Source organism: Alternaria rosae (genome assembly GCF_020736505.1).
Source record: "Alternaria rosae strain MPI-PUGE-AT-0040 chromosome Unknown BKA58scaffold_10, whole genome shotgun sequence".
In the NCBI taxonomy this organism is placed as follows: domain Eukaryota; kingdom Fungi; phylum Ascomycota; class Dothideomycetes; order Pleosporales; family Pleosporaceae; genus Alternaria; species Alternaria rosae.
Genome location: NW_025763579.1, coordinates 993,624 through 1,011,188, shown reverse-complemented (window position 1 = coordinate 1,011,188; position 17,565 = coordinate 993,624). Strand labels below are relative to the sequence as shown.

At 52.7% G+C, this 17,565-nt stretch overlaps 6 protein-coding genes across 6 annotated transcripts; 3 read left to right on the top strand and 3 right to left on the bottom strand.

The window, feature by feature from the left end:
* Positions 1-225: 225 nt before the first annotated feature.
* Positions 226-3,364, bottom strand: BKA58DRAFT_392580 (outer membrane protein Iml2/Tetratricopeptide repeat protein 39). The gene is made up of 6 exons (XM_046171016.1): positions 3,004-3,364; positions 2,939-2,956; positions 2,807-2,883; positions 2,680-2,746; positions 659-2,621; positions 226-607 (listed from the first exon to the last, which is right to left on the bottom strand). The coding sequence occupies exons 1-6, from the start codon at positions 3,083-3,085 to the stop codon at positions 547-549; spliced, it is 2,268 nt and encodes a 755-aa protein (XP_046021414.1). The 5' UTR covers positions 3,086-3,364; the 3' UTR covers positions 226-546.
* Position 3,365: 1 nt separating this feature from the next.
* BKA58DRAFT_472771 (DSS1/SEM1 family-domain-containing protein) lies at positions 3,366-4,209 on the top strand. The gene is made up of 3 exons (XM_046175293.1): positions 3,366-3,809; positions 3,859-3,961; positions 4,011-4,209. Exons 1-3 carry the CDS (start codon positions 3,665-3,667, stop codon positions 4,036-4,038), a joined length of 276 nt encoding a protein of 91 aa, XP_046021413.1. The 5' UTR covers positions 3,366-3,664; the 3' UTR covers positions 4,039-4,209.
* On the bottom strand, positions 4,210-5,795 carry BKA58DRAFT_392576 (phosphoglycerate kinase). Its single transcript, XM_046171015.1, has 4 exons — positions 5,735-5,795; positions 5,600-5,683; positions 5,119-5,539; positions 4,210-5,066 (listed from the first exon to the last, which is right to left on the bottom strand). Exons 2-4 carry the CDS (start codon positions 5,663-5,665, stop codon positions 4,300-4,302), a joined length of 1,254 nt encoding a protein of 417 aa, XP_046021412.1. The 5' UTR covers positions 5,666-5,683; positions 5,735-5,795; the 3' UTR covers positions 4,210-4,299.
* A 2,115-nt stretch (positions 5,796-7,910) lies between these two features.
* BKA58DRAFT_392569 (TRAPP trafficking subunit Trs65-domain-containing protein) lies at positions 7,911-9,897 on the bottom strand. The gene is made up of 4 exons (XM_046171014.1): positions 9,669-9,897; positions 9,343-9,609; positions 8,184-9,294; positions 7,911-8,132 (listed from the first exon to the last, which is right to left on the bottom strand). Exons 1-4 carry the CDS (start codon positions 9,850-9,852, stop codon positions 7,976-7,978), a joined length of 1,719 nt encoding a protein of 572 aa, XP_046021411.1. The 5' UTR covers positions 9,853-9,897; the 3' UTR covers positions 7,911-7,975.
* A 110-nt stretch (positions 9,898-10,007) lies between these two features.
* BKA58DRAFT_346221 (U1 snRNP-associated protein Usp104) lies at positions 10,008-13,015 on the top strand. The gene is made up of 4 exons (XM_046168424.1): positions 10,008-10,188; positions 10,240-11,478; positions 11,529-12,356; positions 12,412-13,015. The coding sequence occupies exons 1-4, from the start codon at positions 10,042-10,044 to the stop codon at positions 12,544-12,546; spliced, it is 2,349 nt and encodes a 782-aa protein (XP_046021410.1). The 5' UTR covers positions 10,008-10,041; the 3' UTR covers positions 12,547-13,015.
* Positions 13,016-13,138: 123 nt separating this feature from the next.
* On the top strand, positions 13,139-15,128 carry BKA58DRAFT_368284 (short-chain specific acyl-CoA dehydrogenase mitochondrial precursor). Its single transcript, XM_046168938.1, has 5 exons — positions 13,139-13,300; positions 13,377-13,917; positions 13,966-14,450; positions 14,504-14,877; positions 14,930-15,128. The coding sequence occupies exons 2-5, from the start codon at positions 13,588-13,590 to the stop codon at positions 15,070-15,072; spliced, it is 1,332 nt and encodes a 443-aa protein (XP_046021409.1). The 5' UTR covers positions 13,139-13,300; positions 13,377-13,587; the 3' UTR covers positions 15,073-15,128.
* Positions 15,129-17,565: the final 2,437 nt, after the last annotated feature.

Here is a 17,565-nt window from a genome sequence, read left to right as displayed (position 1 = left end):
GAATACATGAAAACCCGTGTGGGAGGCCGGCTGTCCTAGAGGTAGTCGCAGTATCTTCTATCGATATAGCAATAATATATACGGAGACGTAGACCTTAACTGGGGTTCTGCAATATGTGCGGCCGCTCCACATGCAAAAAAAACCTCATCAAAACTTCAAAAACATACAACAGCGGGGATTCGCTAGTGGTCACCCACCTAACTACTAATCCGCCGGTATCTTGCTTAAGTACCGCTGAGCGAACGGGAAGCGCTGGTGTCAAGATCCTATGGTCGTATGTGAAAGGACAGGTGAGTGGTGGTGTATATAACGAAGCATTTGAATCTTTGTACGCGCCTAGGGTTTCAGGGGTAGAGTGGTATCTAAGATTGTGCTTACTCACTCCTCATAGTATTCTGTATGGAGCATTAACGATGCTAGTTTGAGGCATAGTCACAAGAGATATAATCGTGCGACGCATTCCCTCCATCCTGCCGTGTTTCTCTACCTCTATACCATTCATGTGTATTCCCCTCTTGCCCAATAACCACCACCGCGACCATTCTCTAACACTGTACCCCAAGCTTCCGCAACGTCTCCTTACCCGTCGTAATCTTCATACCAATCCTACCCACGAGTTAGCCACAAACACCACACATCGATCAAGGAGTCACATACCTAGCATCCAAATCAAACCCACCCATCTTCGTAACCTCATCCAACCAATCCTTACACTGCACCAACAACTGCGGATTCTTCTCCGGATGCCCATCAGCATCAGCCTCGCGCCAGATATTCGCGGCCATCTCGTAGCGCGCACAAGGCGCAGTCCAGTTATCTTTAAAGTTACCCGTGATGAGTAGTTTGTCAACAGGCAAGACTTCTTTCTCTAGGATGGCCTTGGCTTCAGCCGTTTGGTCCATGTTACGGAGTGTAGCGGCGCGCAAGACGTGGAGAATGGATTTCTCATCTACGCCCTCTTTGTCCCAGTGTGGGTTGGCTGGTGATTCACTCCAGGCGAGGTTGGCGAGAGAGACTTGGAGGTGGTCGTCTCGCATGCGCTTGTATCCGTTCCAGAAATAGATCATTTCCTCGAGAGGGGAGACACCGACGGCGTCGACGAGGTCGCAGTTCCATTCCTTGGCGCGTGCTTCCCATTTCTGGATCTTACGTGCGACAAAAATGTCGAAGGGCAGTTGGCGTGCCATGAACTTCTTCTTTCCGACGTTTGGCATGACTTTCTTCATGTACTCCTCCGCTTTTGTACCGTATTCCTTTGCCTTTGTTGGGTCGGTCGTCTTGTGTTTTCGGTATAGTTCGACGTATGAGGCGGCGATGATGTGGTAGTACAGCGCGTGGGACCAGTTGTTGAGGCCAATGCACTTCTCGAAAGCGAAAGCAGTAGCTTCGTAGTCGTGCATGTACATGTTGTTCAAGCTGCGTTCAAACCATGTAAGCGCTTCGAGCTGTTTTAGCTTTGACTCGCCCACTTCGTGCATGAATTGAACAGCCTCTTCCAACTTCTTATCAGAGGCGAGCATCCTGGACTCCTCAAGTAGCCAGAGATGACTCTTGGGGTATCTCGCGCGCATGTAGCGAAGCAAAGCCAGACACCTCTCCTTTGGGTATGCACCCTCGCCCTTGGTAGAAAGTATGTCGCAGAAGTTGGTGAAGCCATTAATGTATCCCATAAGCACAACTCCAGCCATGGCACCGTGAATGTTGTGGAATTTAGTCGCTTGCCACAGCATTCGCATTCCTCTCTCCCTATCGCCCTTGAAGCCAACGATCTTCAGTAATCCAGCAAATGACGGTGGAATGAACGAGAGAATGAGTAATAGCATGCCGAAACAAAAGTTCGATCCGGAGAGGATGAAGACATCGACTGGGTGTTTGCTGAATGACGCGATGTCTGCATCGGCATCACCCTCATCGTTCAAGGTAAGCTTCTCAAAGTACTCAATAGCGTCCGGTAGCGAGTTGGATGGGTTGTCGTTCATGGTGGGAAGTCCTGGGGCCGAGCTTGCTGCGATATCGACCTTCTTCTGAGCATTGTTTAGCTCGACAGTAGCGCCCTTATCAGCGGTGACGTTGAGATGCCCCATGTATTCCACAGGCGTTTCACCGCTAGTGTGATCCTCTGGAGCATCCACGAAGTCGGCATCGTCATCGTCGTCATCTGCGGCCTTCTTCGCAGCCGGTTCAGTCACTTCAGTCACTGTAGTAGTCTGCTTCAGACTAGAAGTTGACGCTGCAACGGACGGCCCGGTAGACGTAGGACCTTGAGAGCTCTTCAGTGCACTGCCTGTCACATTTGACCGGACCGAGCCTCTCGAAGAGCCGCGTGATCCCACTGAGTTGACGCTGCTCGTACTCCTCTCTGCCAGAAACTTCTTCTCATTCTCCATCACGCCCTCCAGCGCAAGGTATGCCTTCCTCAACTTATAAAAGCTCTTGATAGCTTCCGTCAAGCTCTCATTGAGCACACCGACAACAGCACTCATCAACTGTGCCTCTGCCTGACATACCGCATATTCAGTGCCTGGAGGGTATATGGGTGATTTATACGCGTTCGGATCTTTGCTAACACGGCGTTGGTGTTCGTAAGCAGAGTTCTCGGCCACTGATAGGGCATTGGCAGCTGTTGACCATGTCAGTCAGTGCATGTCCTTGATACCATGTTGAATACGTAATCAGACCTTCGCGTACAATTTCCGGCTCGAAACCTAACGTTGCCCGTATGAAGACACACACTCCCGCTCCGAGCTACACGATATAAGACTAGAACCGAACTATAGGCCCGGGGGCTGGAAGGTAGGTGTGTACCTGGTGGAATGGACTGGAACCTTTGCTAAGGTGGGCTTCGGCGCTTTCGATATCATCGGCCATGATATAGGTGACGGCTGTGCTCGCGTGTGATTAGACATGGCGCTACATTGAGTAGTAGAGAGTTCGTACCGCTCATGGCATCCTCAACTGTTTTGCATTAGCAACTGCCTGACCCCACACATCTTTTAACTCACTCTGTGCAATTTCGCTCAAGGAATCCAAGCTCTTGGAATGCCCAGGCGTATGGCCCTTGAGCCAACCGCCGACTTTGAACATGCCGTATAAAGAAATCTAGCGTTGAGGAGAGACTGGCGGGACAAGGTTGACCAGAAGAGGCTGAGAAAGAGAAAGGGAAGAGAAAGATCGAATGAAAAGAAGAGGTAAGTATATTCAAACGACAGCGTAAAGCGGATACGCCAGCTAAAATACTGAGCGCGTGTCTAGACACCTACTAAAGTCCACCAGAACGGGCGGTGCTTACAGCTTCGTCCGGCTACTCGGAGCTAAAGTACGTGTACGTCATGTTCATTATCCGTACTTTACCCTCCAATGCACTCCGGGTTCGCCTTGAAGAAGCGTGAAAAAGGTAAGAAGGCAATAGTACACCACCCATATGCATCACATGGACCTTTCTCGGAGCCAAGCAGCGACCTCGACGGACTCGTACCCCGCGAACCCAGTTTCCAGGTGTGCCCACGTGACGTCGCGCTAAGCCTTGCGGACAATCGCCGCCTCTCCTCCGCTGTTAGAGCCGCATCACCAAAGCTTACGGAAGCCACAACACCGCGTAATCACAACTCAACTCACCCAACCGTACCATAACACATCGCCGATCGCATCTCCGAAACCGCCACAATGTCCGGCTCAGCACAAGGCAGCAACGATATGAAGAAGGCCGTCGTCAGCGACTCCAAGAACGGCGAGCAACCACTGGCGCCCGAGAAGAAGCCCGCGACACAGCTAGAGGAGGATGACGAGTTTGAGGACTTTCCTGTAGAGGGTATGTTGGAACGATTCAAGGGGGATGCATCAAGCTAACGTGTCTACAGACTGGACTGAGGAGGAGACACAGATCCCCAACGGCAACACACATCTCTGGGAAGAGAGCTGGGATGATGATGACACGAATGACGACTTTGCGGTTCAGCTGAGGTGAGGACGCTTATTCATTGGAGACTGGGATAGTACTGACAATATATAGGGAGGAGCTTAAGAAGCTGGGCAAATGAGCAACACCTGACAGTCGACACGAACGAGACGCGATTCGAACGGAAGACATGACGACCCTTCAGACGAATGAGGATATGGCTAGCTCGAGACACATACACGGTTGAGAAAGTGAGCCCAAAGACTCCACGCATCACGTCCATAGGCCACGAGGTGGAATACGGTATCTTTATTGAACCGAAAAGAGCTATAGCTACAATCATAACTTCGAAGATATACCTTACCTCATCTTAAGCTGCCGTTCACTTCTATGAGTGACTGGTCTACTTACTTGACAGGGCGGATACACCGGGCAGGTCCTTGCCCTCAAGCAGCTCGAGCGACGCACCACCACCAGTCGAGACGTGGGACAGCTTGTCTTCTACGCCGTACTTGGCAGCAACAGTAGCTGTGTCACCACCACCAATGATGACAATCTTGCCGCTCTGCGCAGCATCAACGGCAGCATCGAGCGTCGCCTTGGTGCCCTTGGCGAACTTCTCAAACTCGAATACACCGGCGGGACCGTTCCAGAGGATGGTCTGCGCCTCGCCGATAGCCTCCTTGTACAGCTTGATTGATTTGTCACCGCAGTCGAGACCCATCCAGCCGTCTGGAATACCGTCCTTGTCCTCAGCGTAGCCAGTGTTGGCATCCTTGTCGAACTTGTCGGCGGTGATGTAGTCAACAGGCAGGACAATCTTGACGTTGTTCTTCTTCGCCTTCTCAACAAGGTCCTTGACGGTCTTGCTGCCGGCCTCGTCGAACAAGCTGTCACCGATCTTGACGCCCTCGAGTGTCTTCTTGAAGGTGAATGACATGCCACCGCAGATGATGAGGCTGTTGACCTTGCCGAGCAGGTTGTCGATCAGCTGGATCTTGTCGGAGACCTTGGCGCCACCGAGGATGGCGAGGAAGGGGCGCTTCGGCTCCTCGAGCGCTTGTGCAAAGTAGTCGAGCTCCTTCTTGACAAGGAAGCCAGATGCCTTTTGTGGGAGATCGACGCCGACCATGGAGCTGTGTGCGCGGTGGGCAGTGCCGAAGGCGTCGTCTATAACTGATTAGTACTTTCCACCTACTTGTAGTACTACGAAGCCACTCACTGATGTAAATGTCACCAAGAGCAGTCAGGCCCTTCCTGAACTCCTCAACCTTGCTCTTGTCAACCTTCTGCTTCTTGCCCTCGTCATCCTTGTAGCTGCCCTCCTCCTCAGCGTGGAAGCGCAGGTTCTCCAGTAGGATGACCTGGCCGCCGCTAGCGCCGTTGACGGTGTCCTCGACCGCCTTGCCGACGCAGTCGTCTGTGAAGATTACGCTCTTGCCGAGGAGCTTCTCGAGTTCGGGAACAACCGGCTTGAGACTGTACTTTGCGTTTGGCTTTCCGTCTGGGCGGCCAAGATGCGACATGAGGATGACGGCCTTTGCGCCATTGTCGACAGCGTGCTTGATTGTGGGAAGGGCGCCGACGATGCGCTGGTTGTTGGTGATGTTCTTGTCGGAGTCGAGAGGGACGTTGAAGTCGACCTGGTGTGTCGCGATTAGATCCATGTTCGTGCTTCACACATAAGTCCTGGATATACTCACTCGGATAAGGACGCGCTTGCCCTTGAGGTCAACGTCGGCGATTGACAGCTTGTTAGAGAGAGACATAATGGGTAGTTGGTAGTACTGTGATGGTGTGAGTTTAATGAAGCTCTAGATGTATCAACCAAAGCATACAGCTGCTAGCTATATACCTCAAGTAAAAGTCCACTTACGTCAATGAGTTGGAGAAAAGAAGAAGCGTGGGAGGTGTTCAATGTTTGTTGTCGAGCTTCAGATCGTCATGGGCAGGCTTGGTGGGGTGTAGCGGGGCAATCCACGGGTTCTCCTGCATGCAAAGCTTCGCGCTCCTTATCGAACCACAAAAAAGCAAGTTGACGTGACCGGGCTAGAGAAATTAGCTGATGTAAAACACATTTTGCTGCCCGCGCGTCCTGGCGTTGGACAAAGTGGGCAGCCAAGGTCGACATATCCCGCGGCCGAGAGTACTCGGTGGTGTTAGGGTATCGTTGGAACGCGTCTCGCATGACCTCTGCCCTTGTAGAGACTTAGTAAAACATACTGTGCAGGAACATACGTAAAGCAAGTAATGTCTATGTATAGCAATAGTTTCATTCTGATCAAAATTCAAGGCTGTACGTAAACACATGAACTGTATCAAAGTCGACTAACCGGACGCCGTGCAAATGCCCAACCAAACATGCTAACGCGAGACGCTCAAGGGGAATCACCCGATACCACCATGACCTGACCTTATGTGTACGTATGATATTTAAACATGGGAATTCGTTCGCATAATTGGATAGGCTTAGGCTTAAGCTTCGTCGGCCGAGTTCGTCAAAGAGAGGTAAGCTGTCCAAGCAATACCCACGGTAGATACAAATGGCTGGCATACATTAGTCGCTAGCATTATAACCTGGAGCAAAATACTCACAATCTGGAATTGAATGGGCATGACTCGGAAGTTGATGAGCTGCACGGCCGGCCAGACCATGTAGTTGGCCTTGAGCGCAGGCACGTATACGTCCTGGAATTTGCGCTGCACAGCACGCTTGCCGCCGCCCTCGGCAACAGTCATGAAGGTGAAAAAGGCAGCCAGACCAGCCGGGGCGAACAAGAACTGATCAAAAGCCACGCGCTTGAGTGCCGGCAGCCATGTAGCAGTCTTTGAAACGGGGAAAGTGTTGGACAGGAAGCGGAACCACCTGTGCTGAATTGGCGACATGAGGAAACCGTAGGACATGAATCTCGTGGTTCGCTCGAAATCGAAGGGCGGGGGGAGTATCTTCGAGTCAGGGATGAGGTCGTTCTCGTTGAACGGGTTCCGTCTGTCGAGCTCGTGGATTTCAATCGCCAGGAAGTCGTCCTTGCCTGGGCCGCCCTTCTTGCGTACTGCGCGCTCCCGTACAGCAGTGAGCGTCTGCGCTACTGTGTCCGCGATACCACCCAACACCTGCAGATGATGTTAGCCTCCCTATTTCGTCATGTCTGAGATATGTCGGGTTCGGCGCAGAAGTCGCAATATGCGGTGTGGCGAACGCACGACATGCCACTCGAGATGCGCATAATGTTTAGAGCAAGGGATCACGTACGGCGTTGGTGATCATTGTAGTGAGGACTGGCCGCGCCGCATAGTACTGGTTGTACTTGCGCGTGAGCATGCTGACGGCCGCCATTTGGAGCAGGAATACTATGGAATGCAGCAGCGGCTGGAAATAATTAGTAGGTCATCAAATAATATCAGGGCAGTGGCTTACAATCTTCCCGTAAATCCAGCGGCTGTTTAGCTGGTAAAGCAGTCTGTGTCTGGTGCTGTTCATGTTTAGTATGGGTCCTGTGAAAAGCTCTAGGTGTAGCGTTGCTCGAAGATCGCGATGACGTTGATGAAACGTAGCCGCAGGCCCGTGTGCGGCTATAAGTGGTCCTATCTATGGCGACTCAAAAGCGCGATAAGGGAATAGGGCAGGCGACAATACTGTCGTGATTAAGAGCGGTTTGTTGTAGGAAGTGTAGCAGAGGCATGCGATCCGCAGCCGCAGCCCGGGGTCCAGTGCGGAGGTGCTGCAACAGTGGCGAGAGTTTCACGGCCCGGGACCAATGACGAGTTTCAGACATCAGCGATGACTGGCATCAGCCTGGTTCCGCGCGGCTATGGCTCGTACTATTGAGCCATGTCCAAGACCCAAGTTGAGAGCCCGGGCATCTAGCACTTTCTTGTTGACCAAATTTTGTGGTAGCATCTGTGCTCTGCTCTGCTGAGTGCCTGGTGAGCTGCACAGTGTGTCTCAGCGTCAAGCACGACCCCGTCGATGGTCTACTGTAAGCACCAGCGCAACATCAAGAAGAGAAGTAGTGGAGTATCTGCATTGCACGCTTCATTGACTAAAGATAGTCTAAGCTATAGGAGGTGTTGCGAGCTCACGAGGCTACAGCAATGATACTTGGTAAATCATGAATATCAACAGCTTCGTTGGTGACCAGATCGACGACTCGTATCGATTCCACGAACAAAACTCCTGCAGAAAGCGCAAGAAACTTGAGGTCGGCTGTGTAGCAGGAGCCGGGTGAGAGTTGCCTGAGCACGTTAGCCCTTCGTTCTGTGACCCTTCTACTTACTCCGACTTACCCGAGCCGTATGTCGGTTGTCAAGCAGATCAAGTCCGCTGTATCGGTCCTCGCACTCTTTTGCTTAGCGTACACGACGTTTTCGTCAACTACCGCCGTCCCAAACAACTCCTTCTTGTCCGCTCGAGGTCCGCCTACAGAAGAGACGGATGGATGTGATTTGTGCTTCCCCGAGTCTCTCGGTCTTTTCGCGATGACCAGAACTGCCAGCCTTCGCGTTTTGTCCGATCGGTTGACTATAAACACATCCCAGGTGAAGATCTCGCCAACCTTGACACTGGGCGGCCCAGATACTGTCAGAGTGACATTGACGTCGTTGGTTGAAGCGTCCTGCTCCGGTTGATCTTGTGCATCTTGGGGGACAAGAGCGTCAGGATTGACTGCGTTCGCGCTCTGTGTTGTGGAGCTACTCTGCCGGTGACTAGCCTTGGCCAGGTTGAGCGCTTGTTCTGACGGAAAGTCAACGGGCGTCTTCCACTCGATAGCAATATCTGGATGGCAATGATCAGACATTGTGACATTTGCCTCAACATTCAACGTCAAGTAATGACCCTTGCTCCCGAGTGCTGGTGTTCCATCGGTACCGATATCAGGCCGAATCTTATACAGAAACGTCAGCTGGTCACCAGGCTTGTGGCTCGTCGCGGTATCCAGCACGTCGTTCAACTCTTGAACCTTGCCTCCATGCAGAGCCAGGCTGACCTTCTTGATTCTGACGTCGTAGGTAGCGAATTGGGCGACTTCCAGATCCAAAGAGGCCATCAAAGACAAGTCGCTTATTGATGTTTGAATCCTCGAATAACGTATCCTCCATATCAAAGGCGGCAGCACACGAAATAGTAGTCTTTGTCCGTTTCGGATCGGTCGAGCCATTTCTTTTGCAGCAGGGGCAGTCGGAGTGACCTTGCTGATACGCATTGCTGAAAGTCGTGGGTGGACACCAACAAGAGCGGGATCATTCTCGAATGACTGCAGCAGATTCAATGGTGTTGGCACGCCGCTTGGAAGGTAGTCATCCTCCGACGCGTCTTTTTGAGGCTTTTCTTCTGGCTTAAAGGATGCTGTGGGTTGGAAGTATACTGCGGGCTTGTGAAATCTGCCCTGAGGACGAGCTGCTGCTCATTAGACACAATGTATGATGAATCAACTGGTAAGCTCACCTATGAAGACATCCACCTTCCAGATGACATAAGTATGAGCACTGTCCCCTTCACCATGGTTGACAACCGTAGGTTCATCTGTGTGATTAACGGTACCTGAGAAGATGACTTCTTTGGGAGGCGTAGCTTTTGGATCCTGATCAGACGGGGGAACCGTACTGAATGCAAAAGCCTCAACGTTGATCACCAGTCTTGCAAGGTACGACTTCAAGGTCGCTTCGTCTAACAGCGGCGTTTGGAAAACAACACATACGGCCAGGAGTTCATCTAAAGGCCTGTGCATGAGTAAGAGACGTGCTGATTGTATGGGACTGTTCGAGACGTACCGAGAAGTAGCACATTTCGTTGTGCTAGGAACGGCAATATGGAACCATTGTCGTCTGCTGCACCATCCCAAGAGTCGATCTCGCTCTTGATGTCGATGTCGGTACTTGCAGGCACCACAGCTTCCAGCACTGAGCTCTCTGCAAACTCAAGGCTCCTGCGTGGTATCACCTCCTCGTCTGCCATGATTACCCACAGGACTGTCGAAGTGAAGGTAGATGTGAAGGAGCACGTGAATGCGGTGCCTGAACTACGGTAGGGGTCCAGCTTTCGTGCTAGTTAAGCCGTCCGTGCGCGAACAAGTTCCACAACTTCTTTGCCGACAAGCGTTCTCACTCTACCCATCCCCACGCGCAACCATCGACAACCGGCGCAATGAACGGCCCACCTTACGCGCCGCCAATGGCTCAAGCTTCTGTATGGTCAGTCGCGACAGCAGCCGATGGCAAGGAGTACTACTTCAACAAGGCCACCAACCAAACCACGTGGGAAAAACCCGACGAGCTCAAGGACGATGTAGAGGTACTTGATCTCATGATCATTCGACAGCGAGACCATACTAACGCTAAAAAGCGCGCAATCCCTGGCACCGGCTGGACTGCGCACGTAGCAAACGGCAGGCGATACTTCGCAAAGGCTGGCACGACCGAGACCACGTGGGAGATTCCCGAGGTTGTCCAGAAGAAGATCGACGAGTACAGGCAGAGCCTGCAGAACCAGCGCCCGCCCCCTGCCGGTCCTGCGGGATGGCCAACTGGACCAGCCTCGAGCGGGCCCTCATACGACAACAGACGCCCCGAACGCGACGAGTACCGCCCCGACCGACACGACCGCCGCGATGACCGTGACCGTGATCGCGAGCGCGACCGTGAATCTGGCTTTGGCGGCGACCGCCCCAATATCAGCTTCACGACCGGCACCGAGCTGCAGTTCTCTACTCCGCAAGAGGCCGAGGCTGCTTTCATGAAGGTGCTCAGGCAGATGAAGGTGCAGCCTGACTGGACCTGGCAGCAGGCCGTCCGCGCCGGTATCCACGATCCCAACTGGCGCGCCATCCCCGAGCCAGAGAAGCGCGAGGAGGCATTCAAGAAGTACTGCGAAGACTTGCGCGCCCAGGAGAAGCACAAGGAGCAGGATCGCCAGGCCAAGCTACGATCCGACTTCACCGCCATGCTGCGCTCGCACCCCGAGATCAAGTACTACACACGCTGGAAGACTGCTCTGCCCATCATCGAAGAGGAAACCATCTTCCGCTCAGCCAAGGACGACAACGAGCGAAGGGCCTTGTTTGAAGAATACATCATCTCCTTGAAGAAGGCGCACGAAGAGGAAGAGGCAGAGAGCAGGCGTTCTGCACTCGACGAGGTCATGGATCTGCTGAAGGGCTTGGATCTGGAGCCGTTTACGCGTTGGCAGGCAGCCGAAGAAAAGTTGGAGCAGAACAACGAGTTTAACAGCGAGAAGTTCGAAACTCTGACTCGAATGGATGTCTTGAACCAATTCGAGAAGCACATCAGACAGCTCCAGCGCGAACACAACGACAAAGTCCAAGCCGAGCGACGCAAGAAGCACCGCGTCGAGCGCAAGAACCGTGACGCATTCCTCGAGCTTCTAGACGAGCTTAGGAGGGACGGTACGCTTCGTGCAGGTACTAAGTGGAAGGACATTCACGGTCACATCGAGAACGAACCGCGCTACACGGCCATGCTTGGGCAGAGCGGATCCTCACCACTCGATCTATTCCGAGATGCTCTGGAGGAGGAAGAGGGCAAGTTCCGCACTCTGCGCCGAAGGGCGCTTGATGTACTAGAGGTATGTTGGACCCCAACTCCCCACTAGAACTGGACTAACTGTGCTACTAGCAACAACGCTTCGAGGTTACCACGTCGACCCCTGTGGAAGACTTCCTTAACATTATGCGAAAAGATCCTCGCACCGCTGATATTGACGAACAGTCCATGCATAGCATCTACAATTACGTCCTTGCAAAGGTCAAGAAGCGCGAAGAGCAAGAACGCCAGGACGAAGAATACAACGAGCGCTCAACTGTGGACAAGCTTCGCTCGGTCATCAAGCATCTTGATCCGCCAGTGTCGCTGTCAGACACCTGGGAAGTGGTACGTCCCCGCGTTGAAAAGACAGACGAGTATCGCGCACTGAAATCAGATACCCTCCGCGAATCCGCTTTCGAGAAGTTCATGTCCCGCTTGAAGGAGAAGGAGAGCGACCGCAGGGACCGAAGCAGGCGCGATGGCCGCGACCGTAGTAGGGACAGGCGTGACCGAGATCGTGAGTATCGCAATGGTCATTCTGACTCTCATCGTCGTCATCGTACACGAACTCGCTCACCTGAACATGACCCGTATGCTGCAGAGCGCCGTCGCGCGGTGCAGGACAGGGAGGCGCGCTACAGGAACAACGACAGCACAGGCTTATCTCCTCCCCCGCGCCGTGAGCGCCGAGACGACGATCGTTACGAGCGTTCTCGTCGCAGCCCTGGCGGTGATCACTACGTACGTGAGCGTCGCGAGCGTGAAGCCGAACGCGAGCGATCCTATGTCAGCAGGGCCGATCCCCGTGAGGCCACTGTCAGTCTGCTAGACTACGGCGACAGCGGTGGTCGCACGTCATCAGCACGACGCCGTCGGGAAAGCGACGAGAGCTCTTCCAAGCGCGATCGTGAGACTAAGGTCCGCAAAACTACGCCCCATGTATATCAAGAACACGACACTAACTTCGTCACAGCGTGCTCGCTACTCTCCCCGCCCTGACCGCAAGTCTAAGACACCTGTTCCTGAGTCAGCCAGCACGGTCAAGAAGGAAGAAGAAGACCGCGCCCTCCGCAGTGGAAGCGAGGAAGGTGAAATCGAGGAGGATTAGAAGTTCTCGCTGATTCACCCGTCTCGTAGGACACAGGCGACTTTTCACCGTCCCCAGCCAGTCAACAACTGGACCTACATGTGAGTAAGTCACGGTACCTTGTTTCTCTGACATTCATTCGATTACTCGGCTACGTTGATACCACTACATCAATAGCTTGAGAGTATTATACCATAATCACCTAGCAGAGTGCGTTCAAAAAAATAAATAGCTAGGATACCAGCAGTTTCTATGATCTTTGGACTACCATATGTTTGATGTACGTTCTGATATCAGCAGCAATGGCCTGCTTCGATGGTGATGAAAGATGATAGCATCTGAAATGATTGATGTCCATGCTGTATGAAGTGATCGTAGTTATTACCAACAAGCAAACTCCAGCTCTGTTGGAGTGATATCTCAATTCGCTATTTGGTTGTTGAGTCGAAACTGTAGATACTCTACTGAACGAGGAACAGACTTCATAACGAACACGATGCTTGCCGGCCTGTGAGGATAGAGTTCCCGTGTTTGTATGATGGAACTCGCAGTTTCCGAGGCATATGCCGTGGAGGGATTTGCGCCTTCCTCGGTGCCTACATCGTGTCATGCTCCGTTCTGACAATGATGGGGGAAATTTAGTAACGTTACTATATCGTTACTATTTCGCTATTTTACCTGCAATCGACGGCTTTTGGCAACCTGCCTGATTCATCCTACATGCCAAGCAGCGCGCAACACCAATGTCCAATCCCTCGGAAACCGAAGTTCGTATGTAAGCGCAGACCGAAATAGTCTTTCCGGCTATCGCTTTAGTGCTGGTTGCAACTGCTTACCATTCTCAACCCAAGTAACGTGGCTTGCGCCTCGACCTGGTAGTTGTCGGTTCATGACATGTCAGAAGCGTGTAATCCTGGCGAACCTCGGCTCACCTGAAGCTACCCCGGACTCCACTTCTCCTCTCCATATACCGAGCGCAACACCATCATGTAGTCCACACGTAGCAGAGCCCCGTCGCTCAAGTCTTCCACTCTATCTTCGGCTCGCCTCGACAACATCGCCATGTCTTCCACAGCTTTCGTCCCGTTTTCGGAACCGCCCTACATCGTCGGCCTACCATCCCCATACTACAAGGAGACGCATCTGAGATGGCAGAAAGCGTGTCGCAGATTTGTGGATGAGCATCTCCTAGAGAATTCCCTAGCATGGGACACGGAAGAGACTGTGCCTGAGCATGTCTTTGAGACGTTCGCGAAAGCAGGCATGCTGCTTCCGACGCTACCGGCTCCGTTGCCAGTGGAATGGTTGAAGAAGCTTGGAATCCATGACATCCTTGGCGTTGTGAAGGTCGAGGAATGGGATTACATTCACACCATGATCTATGCCGATGAGGTAGGATTTGCCAACACCCGATTTGAGCGCAGCTAACAGCCGCACCAGATGGCGCGGACTGGCCTCGCGGGACCGGCTGGGTCTCTCACAACAGGCATGTCTTTCGGTGTACCGCCTATCATCAAATACGGCAGCAAGCAGCTCCAAGAGCGCTACCTTCCCGAACTCCTCACCGGCAAGAAGCGAACTTGCATCGCCATTACCGAGCCCGAAGCCGGATCAGACGTCGCAAACATCACAACGACCGCTACGAAGACACCCGATGGAAAACACTACATTGTCAACGGAACTAAGAAGTGGATCACAAACGGAATTTGGTCAAGTTACTCTTCGATGGCCGTCAGGACTGGTGGCCCTGGACCCACAGGTCTGTCCATGTTGGTCGTGCCGTTGAAAGGAAACCCGGGAGTCAACATGCGCCGACTGAAGGTTGGCGGTCAAGTCAGTGCAGGAACGACCTTCATAGAACTTGACGATGTCAAAGTACCAGTTGAGAATCTCATTGGAGAAGAGGGTATGGGCATGAAGTACATGTAAGATTCCCCTGGGGTTCGGGAAACACTCTAGCTAACGGCAACCTTCACAGCATGACCAACTTCAACCACGAACGGCTCAGCATTGCCATTGGCGCAACCCGTCAAGCGCGTGTCGCCCTCTCCGCCGCCATGGAATACGTCCTCAAACGCGAAGCCTTCGGCAAGCCACTCGTTGAACAGCCCGTCGTGCGCCACCGCCTAGCGAAAGCTGGTGCTCTACTAGAGTCACAATGGGCATGGGTCGAGCAATTCGTATACCAAATGGTACACCTACCGAAGGCGTCAGCAGACATCGAGTTGGGCGGCCTGACCGCCATGGTCAAAGCACAAAGTGGCATCGTGCTGAACGAATGCGCTCAAACGGCGCAACTGCTTTTTGGCGGAAATGGATACACAAAGAGTGGACAAGGAGAGTTGATCGAGAGTAAGTGGAACGAGTATCATGGTATTGCAGGCGGTAACTAACATGCGAGCAGGAATATACCGCGAGGTCCCGGGTATAAGGATACCAGGTGGTGCGGAAGATGTAATGCTGGATTTGGGTGTGAGACAGCTTGTTAAGAATTTCAAGAGTAAGACTAAGGCGATGGAGAGACCGAAGGGATCGTCGAAGCTGTAGACGTCGTGAACATTAGAAGCATTAAGAATTAGACAACAATCTAACATTCTTTTCAATTACTACCATCGGGATTTGGCTACGGGTACATCAGCTGTTGCTCGAGTTCCCGCTCACGTATCCATTAGCAGCTTCCTACTAATATCCGTCAAAAGTCGCAAGATAATCCCGTTCGTATGCTACCCTTCTCGCCAGCCACAGTATCTTACACAGCGCTCTTGGAAGAACGCATTTTCCTATTCAAGTTCCATGCCGCAGCCCAGGGCCCAGAGATGGCCTTCTGTTCGTACCAGTGGTTCAAGGTTTGCTCAGCTCTCGCTGAATGTCTCACACGCCTCTCCGAACTTGAGCCAGTATCACGTCAGACAGTGAAGCCCCGAGTAGAGCTGGTTGACATATAAACTCCTCATCCGTTGGACATTTGAAGCTCTACAACTACGCCTCGAAACTACCTTCACATCTGCTTTCTCTGCATCTCCAAAATGAAGTCCGTTCTCATCGTCTCCGCGCTCTTCGCGGCCGTCTCTCTAGCAGCGCCAGCGCCAGCTCCGTCCGGTCTACCTATCTGCTCGTGTGGTTCGCGGCCACCGATCTGCCCGCTGGAATTGAAGGCTGTATGTACAATGTTGTGCTGATGGGATGTGATTGTTCTTTGCTGACGGCCTGACAGGAATGCGAATGCAAACAGGCACGGTTGGATCGGTGCTACCCGACCAGAGGAGACCATGGTACTTGTACGAGCGACCTTGTAAGTGACTAATCGGCGGTTTCATTGAGATGATGTTGTGCGCGCACTTGCTGATGCTGGGCAGGAATGTGAGCTCATCTATGGTGGTGGGTCAGAGTCGTGATTGGATCGTGTTGGATGAGATTTGGTTATGTTTGCCATGTGATACTTGGATGGAAGTAAGACACATAGGATGGACAGGCGTTTTGTTGGTTTCTTGCCAAATTCAGACCACCTTGTGTTTCCAGCTTGTATTCTTTTGATCGATGAGACCATCCACGCTACCTCTATCTGAAGTGTGAACCGGCCAGCTTATTTTGCTAGTTACCGCACCGATGATGCACCGACCTTGGGATCTTCACTCCAGATTCTCAAAGTGGATCTCAAAGCTTAGTGGTTCCGTGTAGTGGCTGTCCTGCAGCTTTAGTCGCCCGACATGACATAGCCTCTTTAGCTGTATTTGAGTGCCTTTTTCCGACGACCTGAGCGGATATTGATTCCGCCCCAACGGCCGAAAGCTCGCACGAGGATTGGATGGTGAATATTAATCACGCCTGCAACACATGCCTTTCCCAAGAATGCTGATGTGGCGGTAAACCCCGCATCGAACAAAGGAGCTGGAGGGGGCAGCAAGATCTGACTCTGCAGTGATGACACGGTTGGTACATGCAGAGACTTTGAGCCTCAGCCGTGAGAACGCTCACGAACCAGACCTTGTCGTGCGACGGTTACTTTCCCTGCAGATCATGTCGCGTGGGACCGCTAAAATGGTTTCGTTAGACGTGCACATCAAGGCTTGACCTGGTCTTCGCTTCTTTCCAACGTAGTAGTAAGGATGACGGGTATAATGCCCCCCAGGTGTTTGAGTGATCGGGAAAGTTACAGGTACCGACGGGTAGGCTCGGGCTGCGGCCGCGGACGCTCGATCACGATCGCGATGCAGAGAAAAAATTGAGCGGGAGGTGCATGAGGATGCCGAGCATCTAGGGGCAATCTGGAAGGATGGAACGTGTGCATCACTGCAGATTGGTGGTTGCGTTCTCTGCCTCATGCAACGGCATGGCGTCGTCCGAGACTTCACCGAGAGGGGAAAGGGCGTGTTCCCCGCAATTTTGGCACGCCCAGAGATCAACCTCCAGTCGTTCGCTACTCGTGCCATTTTTGACACCTTTACCGCGACCACTGACCACGCAGCTGGAAGAGCCTTTGCTCCGAGCGCCGACTGCATGATACTCAGCCTCTTACAGTTTGCGTTCACGTCATCCATCGCGATGTATTCCCGTGCACCGAGCGTTGTGTTTGTTGTCAGAGCGGTCAGCCAGCTCTCAGCAGATCAAAAAAGACGGCAAGCACCGTGCCCACTAAGGTTCACGATGCAGATTTTATTGGGGTGCGCTGGGGCAGTGCGTCGGGGCAATGGACCTGTCCGTACGATTGGCAAAAAGCCGCAAACATACCTGGACGCCTATGTGTCCTCACGTGCACCCGAGACGGCTAGCACTTCGGCTATAGGATCCAGAGCTGTCTGGCTTGGTCATGGCATTCCGCTCATAGACACCAATCGCGCCGTCCCTGGGATATTCATTTCCGCACTCTACAGCGATGATCCTACGCCTGGCTCGTCCTTGCGTTTGTGGGACGCAACGTGAATCGAAAGTGCCGTGCACCCCACAACAATCATGACTCGAGCTTGGATGTCAAAGACATGGCAACTCGCGTGCCATATGTCCGTAGCAGTCAGATCAAGCGTGCTCTTGGCACTCACAGGC

Excerpts from the sequence above, each read along its gene's own strand:
- BKA58DRAFT_472771 (XM_046175293.1), top strand. The coding sequence starts at position 3,665 with ATGTCCGGCTCAGCACAAGGCAGCAACGATATGAAGAAGGCCGTCGTC. Across the intron at positions 3,810-3,858 it reads TGAGGACTTTCCTGTAGAGG|ACTGGACTGAGGAGGAGACA; the intron begins GTATGTTGGAAC and ends ACGTGTCTACAG. Across the intron at positions 3,962-4,010 it reads GACTTTGCGGTTCAGCTGAG|GGAGGAGCTTAAGAAGCTGG; the intron begins GTGAGGACGCTT and ends GACAATATATAG.
- BKA58DRAFT_392569 (XM_046171014.1), bottom strand. The coding sequence starts at position 9,852 with ATGGCAGACGAGGAGGTGATACCACGCAGGAGCCTTGAGTTTGCAGAG. Across the intron at positions 9,295-9,342 it reads GAAGGTGGATGTCTTCATAG|CTCGTCCTCAGGGCAGATTT; the intron begins GTGAGCTTACCA and ends AATGAGCAGCAG. Across the intron at positions 8,133-8,183 it reads ACAACCGACATACGGCTCGG|GCAACTCTCACCCGGCTCCT; the intron begins GTAAGTCGGAGT and ends TAACGTGCTCAG.
- BKA58DRAFT_392576 (XM_046171015.1), bottom strand. The coding sequence starts at position 5,665 with ATGTCTCTCTCTAACAAGCTGTCAATCGCCGACGTTGACCTCAAGGGC. Across the intron at positions 5,540-5,599 it reads GCAAGCGCGTCCTTATCCGA|GTCGACTTCAACGTCCCTCT; the intron begins GTGAGTATATCC and ends GCGACACACCAG. Across the intron at positions 5,067-5,118 it reads TCTTGGTGACATTTACATCA|ACGACGCCTTCGGCACTGCC; the intron begins GTGAGTGGCTTC and ends AATCAGTTATAG.
- BKA58DRAFT_368284 (XM_046168938.1), top strand. The coding sequence starts at position 13,588 with ATGTCTTCCACAGCTTTCGTCCCGTTTTCGGAACCGCCCTACATCGTC. Across the intron at positions 14,451-14,503 it reads GGTATGGGCATGAAGTACAT|CATGACCAACTTCAACCACG; the intron begins GTAAGATTCCCC and ends CAACCTTCACAG. Across the intron at positions 14,878-14,929 it reads ACAAGGAGAGTTGATCGAGA|GAATATACCGCGAGGTCCCG; the intron begins GTAAGTGGAACG and ends ACATGCGAGCAG.
- BKA58DRAFT_346221 (XM_046168424.1), top strand. The coding sequence starts at position 10,042 with ATGAACGGCCCACCTTACGCGCCGCCAATGGCTCAAGCTTCTGTATGG. Across the intron at positions 10,189-10,239 it reads AGCTCAAGGACGATGTAGAG|CGCGCAATCCCTGGCACCGG; the intron begins GTACTTGATCTC and ends AACGCTAAAAAG. Across the intron at positions 11,479-11,528 it reads GGGCGCTTGATGTACTAGAG|CAACAACGCTTCGAGGTTAC; the intron begins GTATGTTGGACC and ends CTGTGCTACTAG.
- BKA58DRAFT_392580 (XM_046171016.1), bottom strand. The coding sequence starts at position 3,085 with ATGTTCAAAGTCGGCGGTTGGCTCAAGGGCCATACGCCTGGGCATTCC. Across the intron at positions 2,747-2,806 it reads GTTCCAGTCCATTCCACCAG|CTCGGAGCGGGAGTGTGTGT; the intron begins GTACACACCTAC and ends TATATCGTGTAG. Across the intron at positions 608-658 it reads GGGTTTGATTTGGATGCTAG|GATTGGTATGAAGATTACGA; the intron begins GTATGTGACTCC and ends ACTCGTGGGTAG.